The 11113-nt window shown below is 37.3% G+C and overlaps 1 protein-coding gene across 1 annotated transcript in view; it reads right to left on the reverse strand.

Annotated features, from left to right (window-relative positions):
• The window catches only part of LOC133980500 (ADAMTS-like protein 3), a 194184-nt gene extending 186670 nt beyond the window's left edge, over window positions 1–7514 (reverse strand). The window contains exon 1 of the mRNA XM_062419253.1: window positions 7456–7514. Within this exon, the coding sequence (XP_062275237.1) occupies window positions 7456–7506 (51 nt within the window). The 5' untranslated portion in view covers window positions 7507–7514. The remainder of the gene's footprint in view (window positions 1–7455) is intronic.
• Window positions 7515–11113: the final 3599 nt, after the last annotated feature.

An 11113-nucleotide genomic window follows, 5' to 3' on the forward strand; every position in this document is an offset into this window, starting at 1 on the left:
TTTAATTTACTGTTGACTAATTAATTGATTAATCAGTTATTACTATCAGGTCTAATTTTATATACTGTTTGGTAGTCTAAACTATAACAATGCATCATATTTTATAACTTGTCATATATTTTGTACATAAAATCTTAATCTTATTAGATTAACTAGTAAGTACAAAATACATTGCAATGTCCTGCGCATCCCCCTCTGTACAACTCTGCTGAATTTGACTACTATGCAACATTACATTTAAACATAATGGCAGTTAATAAGTAGTATGGTGGTGTTTTATTAATGGCCATAGGTTGGGGCTGATGGTGCCATGCTTCAATACTTTGTGAACATTATCATGAAGAACATGTGTACCAAGTTTGATTTTATTAAGGACAACAGCATTGTAAAAAATATCAGGTTATATTTTACAGTAGCGCCCCCTGTGGGTAGAATGGTATTAAATGTTACACACGTGTGCAGTATGACTGTATGTACAACGTTCATAAATTTGGTTGCAAGTGAAATTAGCATTTTTTCCAGGTACAAATGGAATCAGCATCGTCCAATGAACACACTGTAAATATTGTTGTGATACATCTCACAGTTCATGAGTTATCAGCCAAAACATAAAACAAGTAATAACTAACCACATGGTGGCGCTATTGGTCCCCTGCTTTAATACGTGAAGCATTTACACACGGGACGTCTGTTCAACCAGTATAATGACATCAGCGCTTTTAGTTTTTGAGATATCAGCTTTCAAAAATTGCACCCATAGACTAACCATTTTTAACATATTGTAGAAATGCATAAAATCACTGAAATATGCTCGAAAGAAGAAAGTCAAAGCATAAATGTCCTGAACGAGCTGAACCCTTTGATATTTTAATGGTTGTTGAAAGTATGGTGGAGTAGTTTGTGATTGAAAAACATTTAGAAGAATAAATAACGATCTGAAGAACATAGTGTGAATGAATTCTCACTCATCATAGCTGTTGGATAATTGTGGTGGAGTAAAAACTACAGTGCTTCCAGCTGAATTGTATTGGAGTGGACTTAATGCACATTGTATTGTTTACTCAAAAGTGAGTTAATATTTAATAAATGTACTTTACTTTGTTACATCCAACCATTACCTCCATAAATAGACTGACTTGTACCAACCAGTGTAGTTCTGAAGCTGTTGACATCATTCCTTCTATTTTCATCAAAATGTGGTGCATCAATGTCTGGACGACTGCATGGAATGAATGTCAGGATGGATACTAAAAAACTAAAGCAACAACAATCAGTAACATAATGTTACTATTTTTACTATATTTTATACATTAAGTGTATTTATTATGTATCTATTTATGTATTACTATACACTTGCTGCGGTTACACTGTAAATTCCCCCATCATTGCACTAATAAAGGATTATCTTAATTTATCTTAACTTAATTTAACTTATCTCATCTTAATCACAAACCTGATACGCCAAAAACATTAAGCTAAACCAGTTTAGTCAAAAAAGCCCTGTGTGCCTTGGATGACTTGGTCCTGGTTCCTCAAAACTCACACACACACACACACACACACACACGCACGCACGCACGCACGCACGCACGCACACACACACACACACACACACACACACACACACACACACACACACACACACACACACACACACACACACACACACAAAGAACAGTACAACAACCCTGAGCACTGCAGACAGTCAGTAGAACTCCACACAACTCATTCAAGCAGAATCTCTCCAAACAAGGTTTCTGTGTTTCGTTAGGAATCATTTGTATGATATTTGTCAGCTCCAAGGCTTTAAAACACAATGTACTCTCAAGTTCTTAACCTGATTTATGTGGATGTGTGTCCAGAGAGCCATGCAGAGATCTCCTTATTAACCCGCTTCAATGCCAGATGGATCACTTTACTGCACCGCACCACTTTATTGAATCAAAAAGGGAAAAAATCTCCATATTACTGAAGTTATAAGAAGAAGAATGGCTGCATTGAGCGTGCGTGCCTGAGACTGGACCCAGTACCCTTTGACACGACATACACAGGCTTCATTTTCAGCGTGGCATAAAAAAAAAGAAGAGAGAAATACCCTCAGAACAATTTGCATTTTTGAAGCTGAGTAGTAAATGATCTCGTTCTCCTCATCAAAGCACACAACACTGTACAAGAATGACTCCAAACCTACTTATAGTGCCAACACCTACATACAGTCCTCTCACACCGAGCTGAGCCAACAGGTATGAAAGGTTTTGTGATCAACCTTTTAAATGGTGTTTTTCTCTTAATGTGCCGGCTCTGAGCTCATGTGTGTGGGGTTATATAAATTAGCATATTTTAAAGCAAGCGTTAAAGAAATTGAGCATTCACAGAAAAAATAACCAGAAATAGCTGTGATTGCAAAATGGAAAGCAGCTCACTTTTTTATTGTGCTGAAAGCAGTTCTATTCAGTTTTTTACATGATGTTAATAGTAAAACTGATTTAGAACACCTGTTACAATTTGTAGCTGATGCACATTTAGCCTGTTTAGCAGCACTGTGCCTCATTTGACACACTTCTGACTTTTAAATTTGACCTTTTAAATGAGAGCAGGGTTATGATTGGACTCAAAAGGGTCTAACCCTTTATAGAGCACTCATTTAAATACTTGGAAATTCAAAATGTCAACCCTATAGTTCAAAAGTTTTGATTTTTATGTTGCAAATCAAGGTCAATGAAGTTCCTTGCCGGTCTAGGGTAAAACATTTTCAAAAAAATCTATATATAAAAACTCCACATGGTTCTATAACCTCACAGAGAGGAATGGAGAGGTTATTTTGGATGTTTGCCAAAGTTACCAATGCCCGATAAAGGGTTAAGAACAGTAATATTCTTATTTTGGGTACAGTATTATTGGGCTTGTTCACAAAAATGGGTTGTCTGGTATGGTCTGGTTAGTAACTTCTCTGCATCTGAGTGCATCTGGAAAGTGCAGAAAGTGAGGTCAAAGATAGTGAATGTAGCACCAGAATCTGTGGTAGGAAGGATTTATTTGGCCCCATAGAATTCTGGTTCCCTGACATTTTGGAATTGTTGAATCATCAGTGCAATTCAGTGACAAGTATTGTGTCTGCATCAAAGCCTGATATGTGATATATCATATTTCGTAGAGCACTGCAGTCCAAAAACAATTAAAATCCCATCAGTGAGCCACACTGCTGCACCGGGTGACATGTTCCTTCATCACCATGAACACACACACTGTAGTTTAGTCCCACTCAATCCCACACACACACACACACACACACACACACACACACACACACACACACACACACACACACACACACACACACACACACACACACACACAGACCTGCTGCAAGAAATAATGACTAGAAAAACAAATGTTTTAGATTTATCCACCACTGAAAATAGATTTTAAATAAATGTCCTAAACCATGGTGGCCAGCTGTTTTAGGTCTTCTAAAAAAAATGCTACCATATATTCTTGACCAGTTTTTAATGATTTACACAGGGTCAGGAAGTCTCATTATGAGAGTTGTGTGGGTGAAGTGGAAAGTTATTCCCATTTTCTTTTGTATTGTACAAATTGTGATGATTTGAGAGAGCCAATTTTCCATAAGATGATTTGACACAACTGTGCAGATGATCAAAAGAATTGGAATGGCTGTTCAATTTTGCTAACTTTGTCTCAAAAGCCTGGAAAAGGTGGAAGGATCATGGGTTATTCTGATCTCTCCACCATATATAGTAAGCCATATTTTTTCTCAGTGATTTATGAATTTTGTTATAGACATGGATGGAATTAATAAATTCACTGTGAAAGCTGTTTTTCTCTATTTTTGGACTTTCTCTGTTGTTTGGATTTGGACATGAATACGCAGCAGTCTGCTCCTGGCTTCTATGAGTTTGTGGTGTCTTGTAGGCCTGTGGAGGCTGGGTATGGTTGTATGCATGACATTATAATAACTAGAAATACCGCCTCAGGGTTGGATGCCTTCCCCAATCAGTCAAGTTGCAGTTTACATCCAGGTCTGTCCAGACTCATGTAATATTTGTAGTGATGTCTGAAGGAATTTAATAAAAGGTATTAAGTGTATTTTTCTTGTATGTGGTCACATGTTTGGCCAATAAAGCAGATTCTGACAGAACACAAAATTGTTGCCATGACAGCAGACGATGATTCAGATATGGATGTCGCTCCGAAGAAGCTCCAAATTCTAAAAAATGGAAACCCTTTATCATTTGATCCTATGAGACATTTGTGTGAAACTTTGTCATAATTAGCTTAGGAATTCTTGAGTTATGGCCACAGTGACCTTAACCTTTGACCACCAAATTCTAATCAGTTCATCCTTTAATCCAAGTGGATGTTTATGCCAGATGTAATGAAAGTGTTCCTGAGGTATCTCGTTCATAAGAGAATGGGATAGACAACCCAAAAATGTAGTGCCTCCGGCCACAACTGTCGCCTCAGGCCAGACTTATTCTTTAAAATCAAAAAGCTCTGCAAATTGTTAACAAGCATAAACTAAGTGGATACATGTCATTCAATAGAAAAACTCAATATCCATAGATGAGACACATATCTGAGATAGTAGAGAGTTCAAGAACATTATTTTACAAGCAAGCCTCTACAAATCAGCTAAGGCTACATGTTAGTGTGCTTAAAGAAAAAGTGAAAACAGCAGAGTATAAGAAAAACATCAAAATCCATATTAATCACAATGGTTAAAATAGGATAACGAATAGTAAATGGACTGTAATTATAGCACTTTCCTAGTCTTTTGACCACTCAAAGAGCTTTTACACTACTGTACATGTCACATTCACCCATTCACACACACATTCATACACTGTTGGCACAGCCATCAGGAGCAATTTGGGGTTCAGTATCTTGCCCAAGGACACATTGAAATGATTGGAGGAGCCACAGCCACCCCTTAAGGAATACTTCTTGTAGTTAAAGTTAAAAGAATTTTACTAACAATAGAATGACAAGGAACATTTAGAAGGCTTACCTTGTGAAGCAGCTTGGTTCGCAAGATCACAACATCACAAGATCACACAAAAATCCATCTTATCAGGCTTCAAGTTAATAACTTTGGCGTCCTATGAGGATTCTTGCGTGATCTTGTGACTCATAAATCAAGCTGCCTCACAAGGTAAGACAGTGACAGACAGATGGTTCATCCAATCACCTAGCAAGGCTTTCTTGAAAGTAACTGCCATTTTCCAAACAGTTTCCGAGGACGACTTCTTGGACGGTTCTGAGTAACAAACCATCTGCATATCAGGTCACTAACAGGCTGTTAAAGGCAGTAAATATCTGCAAGTGATACATGTTGAAGGACTGCCTTGCCTACAACATAAGGAAAATACCTATTCAAGTGTAACATTATCTCACAGCATCACACTGAGAAAGAGGTCCTCATTAAGACCTTTTAGCTTAAGTGTTTGTAGCTATAGATCTAAAATGCTTCCAGTCACTTGCCTTATACGGTGGGAGGAGGATTCAGGGGTTGTAAAAGTGTCTCTTACCTCTTATATTAGCTTTGTCAATTCAATTAATGAAGAACACCTTAGACTTTTATTAAATAAAATGAAACTGTGTTCTTCTTTTTGCTGTCCTGGACCAAATTCAGGACCACCTGTCTTGCTGCTCTACTATCTAGTGCTTTAAGTCAACATAAAGTAGAATGTAGGACAGACCAAACAGTGACAGACCCTAATTAACCACCCTGGTGGGAAAAAACTCAGGAAGCATTTCTGCTGACACTTCAAATCTGCTACCTGCAGTGCACTGCTGAGGAGGAACAACTGGAGCGTACACCAGTTAGCACATCCAGCACATTCAGACTGTCAGAGTGAAGCAGATCTAGATCAGACAGCTACAGGTGTTATCCCCACCTGTAGCTTCTAATTCACCCTACTGCACTGAGGCAACACCACCTGCTGCTGACATCAACACAGGGCCTAAAGCATGTTTGTGTATGCACACTATGTAACCAGGGTTAGAGGAGTTTATTTATGAATATTTTTGAATTGCATTGACCATCTTTGATATGGTACAGTTTGCTTTGTAACATATTTGTTACAGAATCATTTCAACGTTGATCGAGTCTGAAAACTTTCCACAAAGACTCACATTACACCTCAGATACTGAAGATTTCAGTTAGCTTTTGGTGACGAGCATAACTTGGTACAGTATGATATAAATGTATATGGGTCAATGACATGATTCAACCGAGTGTCAATTGGTATAACCAGTATTTTTTCATAAAAATCTCATTATATACATGAAAATAAATGTGAACTCAAATGTAATTCACTTTTGCAATGCAACACTATGTTTTAAACACATTTTACATCATTTGTCCAAACTTTTTAGTTTTTTTTATTGTTGTTTTTAGGTCCTGGTCAATATTGACAAAATACTTTACCATTTAGATGTAGAAATACTCTAAATTTTTCTTTCCATTTGATGTTTTACAATGAAGTAATTATTTCTATAAGTAGACTTAAATACACTGTAGGTGGATAAAATATTTAATATTTATCATTCTTTTGTGGTTACACCATTTGACATTTTCAGGAGCATTCAGTCTTCAATTTTAGTAAAAAATGGTGCAAATGTCATTTCAAATGATATAAAACCAACAAAAATACTAAATGTACATTTTAACAAACCTGATGCTGCTTTTAAAACTATTTTAAACATATTTTTGAATTTCTCATCTTACCAACCTTTATTTGTCACTGACCAATATACTGTGAGGACGCTTTCAAGGGTCTCCACACCACCAAAATTCTAAAACCAAAGCCTGGAATCTGCCGTCACTCCCCAAAAGCACAAGAGGAGACAAAAAAAAGTAGTATGTTTTCTATCCAGTCCTGCTTACAAATACACTTTTGTCACTCAGATGTTTTATGGGGAAAATCTGCACACAAATCACTAATAAGGCTAATGACTGTCAACCATACATCACAAGAGAAACCCAGATAATGTTTCCTATTTGTACCTCTTTTTTCTTTTTTCTTATTGTCAATAAATCTCATGTTTGGAGTCAAACCAACAATGAGCTCATCCTACTTACAAGCGGTGTGGCTCAGTGATGTGTTTTTGATAGTTCTTGGACAACAATAGAGGTCTACAGCACAGGAATAAGACTTATCAGACTTTGGATACACGCAAAATACTTGCTAGTAGATCAGCTCATTGTTGGTTTGACTCCAACATGAGATATGTAGCAAATAAGAAGCAACTAACAGCAACTGATGACATTTCTAAGAGCTAATGGCAAGACGACAACCATAATAAACAAATTCATGACTGTGAGCTTCCTGTACCTATTTTCTATTGGCACAGATAGTCTGATTCAGTCCAACACATCAGTTTTTGTACACCCACACTGCTCCAGCAACAATAGAGAGTACGTGACTGACCTGGTCGTCGTATCTGTAGGTTAGAAACTGATCCTCCGTGGCATCCTCCATGAAGCTGCCCTGAGGAGAGAGGGCGAACTCTGGCAGGAACACTGCACTCTGGGGCGGATTCTCTGCACACTGACAACACACACAAACACATACAATTTCAGTGAATCAGTACAATCAGGATCACAGTGATATCATGATAATGAATGAATATAAGACACACAAGATATGCACTGCAGAGTTGGACCCTAGAGTTCTATGATGGACTATAAATCTGATCTCAGGTTAATCTAGTGAGCTCACACCTGGACTCCCACTGGTGTTTTTTTACACACATGCTGTGAAATCACTTCCCCAAAAAGACCCCCAAATCCACCCCTCCTCACACCCTCCTCAACTCACATGAGAGAAAAGCTTTGCTGCAATATCACCAAACCCTCCACTGATTCTGCTCCACTTGAATATTCTTTATTAATTTCACTGCCTCTTACACTGAGGGAGGCTTTTTGGACGATCAGCATAATGCAAAGACAGGGAGAAGACTGATTATCATGCCGTCTGGGACTGAGACTGTGCTGCACACACACACAGAGAGACTGGATAGGAATAACTGGCATCTGGCATTTAGAGAGCTCTCCAGAGAGAGAGACAAAGAGTGTGTGTGCACGTGTGTGTGTGTGTGTGTGTGTGTGTGTGCATTCAGGCCACTTGAATTGTGTGTGAGAGAGATGATCCACCATTAAGATTAGTGGGAGCGATGTCTCCTGCAGGCTTTTAGAGCCACTTAGAGGCAGACGCAGAAGAAGTGCTACAGGCATGTGTTTCCCTGAGGACCGTCTGAGGGCTGGCACACCATCATCACTTACCAACCTCTTCACTTGCTCTCTATTTCTCTCTCCATCTCTCTTTAAAATACACATTTGCTTTACTGATGTGACCATAACTAAGTACATTATTGGCAAAGTAGGAGGTTGATAATGTTAAGTGTAATAATTTAGAATGGGTCCGCCTTGCTACGCTGCTCTGTGTTGCTGCACTTACATATTGATGCTTGGAGCTAAATGCTAACAACATGCTGTTGATTTTAAGCAGTTGTAATGTTTAGTTTGTTCATCGTTTTAGTGTGTGAATTTGCTTGGTATCACAAAAACAGCCAATGGAAATCTCATTGGCTTTGTATTTATTTTGACATGATGATGATGCTAGATGAAGGATCTCAAAAGTTATAATGATTAAATTTGAGTGGAACATAGATGCATGCAGAAGCTGTTTAGACCAGTGCTGGAAAGTAACTAAGTACATTTACTCAACTACTGTACTATACAACTTCAAGGTTCTTATACCTCCATGTAATTTCCATCTGACGCTACTTTCTACATTTCAGAGGGAAAAATTGTACTTTCTACTCCACCACATTTATTTGACAGCTTTAGTTACTTTTCAGATGAAGATTTGACACAATGGATAATATAACAAGCTTTATAAATACAACACATTGTTAAAGATAAAACCAGTGGTTTCCAACCTTTTTGTCTTTTGACCTATTACAAAAAGAAGTGTGAAGTCGGCTCACATTTCAGATCTATGAGTTGTTAACAGCTCCACCAAATAGTGATTTTTCCCTCTAAACTTCTCACATGCTTTCATTTCAATAAATGTTCAAATGATCCAATATTTCAGCAAAAATCAAAGATTAGAGAAAAAGTCCAAAAACTGAAAACACATTTGTGTATCAGAACTTAGTTTTTTCTTCTTTCCTCTCCCATTAATCATCTCACCACCCCTCACATTTATCTGCTGACCCTTTGGAGGGGCCCCACCCCTAGGTTGGGAACCACTGGACTAAACTAGCTAACTGTATATAAAGTAGTGTAAACTAGCTCCACCTCCAGCAGCTACAACAGTAACATGCTGCTCTAACACTGATGCTTCACTATTAATAATCTAATGATGTCATAATAATAATATATCAGTCAGATGACCAAACCACTACTTTACTGTAATACTGCATACTACATCACTATAATACTGCAGTACTTTTACTGTAATACTGCATACTACATCACTATAATACTGCAGTACTTTTACTGTAATACTGCATACTACATCACTGATTAATACTGCAGTACTTTTACTGTAATACTGCATACTACATCACTATAATACTGCAGTACTTTTACTGTAATACTGCATACTACATCGCTCATAATACTGCAGTACTTTTACTGTAATACTGCATACTACATCGCTCATAATACTGCAGTACTTTTACTGTAATACTGCATACTACATCACTATAATACTGCAGTACTTTACTGTAATACTGCATACTACATCACTCATAATACTGCAGTACTTTTACTGTAATACTGCATACTACATCACTATAATACTGCAGTACTTTTACTGTAATACTGCATACTACATCACTGATTAATACTGCAGTACTTTTACTGTAATACTGCATACTACATCGCTCATAATACTGCAGTACTTTTACTGTAATACTGCATACTACATCGCTCATAATACTGCAGTACTTTTACTGTAATACTGCATACTACATCGCTCATAATACTGCAGTACTTTTACTGTAATACTGCATACTACATCACTCATAATACTGCAGTACTTTTACTGTAATACTGCATACTACATCACTATAATACTGCAGTACTTTTACTGTAATACTGCATACTACATTGCTCATAATACTGCAGTACTTTTACTGTAATACTGCATACTACATCGCTCATAATACTGCAGTACTTTTACTGTAATACTGCATACTACATCATCATAATACTGCAGTACTTTTACTGTAATACTGCATACTACATCACTCATAATACTGCAGTACTTTTACTGTAATACTGCATACTACATCACTCATAATACTGCAGTACTTTTACTGTAATACTGCATACTACATCGCTCATAATACTGCAGTACTTTTACTGTAATACTGCATACTACATCGCTCATAATACTGCAGTACTTTTACTGTAATACTGCATACTACATCACTCATAATACTGCAGTACTTTTACTGTAATACTGCATACTACATCACTATAATACTGCAGTACTTTTACTGTAATACTGCATACTACATTGCTCATAATACTGCAGTACTTTTACTGTAATACTGCATACTACATCGCTCATAATACTGCAGTACTTTTACTGTAATACTGCATACTACATCGCTCATAATACTGCAATACTGTTACTGTAATACTGCATACTACATCACTACATCGCTCATAATACTGCAGTACTTTTACTGTAATACTGCATACTACATCACTCATAATACTGCAGTACTTTTGCTTAAGAGGGATTTTTCATGCAGGACTTCTACTTTTAATGTAGTATTTTTACCTTGTTGTATTGGTACTTTTACTTAAATAAAGGATCTGAGTACTTCTTCCACCACTGGTTGAGACATTCTTCTCTAAACCACAAATGTGAACCTCATGGTGGCGCTATAAGAAAAGTCTGGGGCTCACCAAAGTCAATATAATACATCACCTGGAAACATAAATGTTAACAGTGTCAGGTTATCATGTCTGTGCTAGCCAGACAGCTGTGAGTGAGACAATGGTTGTGAAGCATACTGAGACGGGATGGATGAGCTAACACTGTGCTTCATCTGTTATTAGGTGTA

This window comes from Scomber scombrus, chromosome 1 (assembly GCF_963691925.1).
Source record: "Scomber scombrus chromosome 1, fScoSco1.1, whole genome shotgun sequence".
In the NCBI taxonomy this organism is placed as follows: domain Eukaryota; kingdom Metazoa; phylum Chordata; class Actinopteri; order Scombriformes; family Scombridae; genus Scomber; species Scomber scombrus.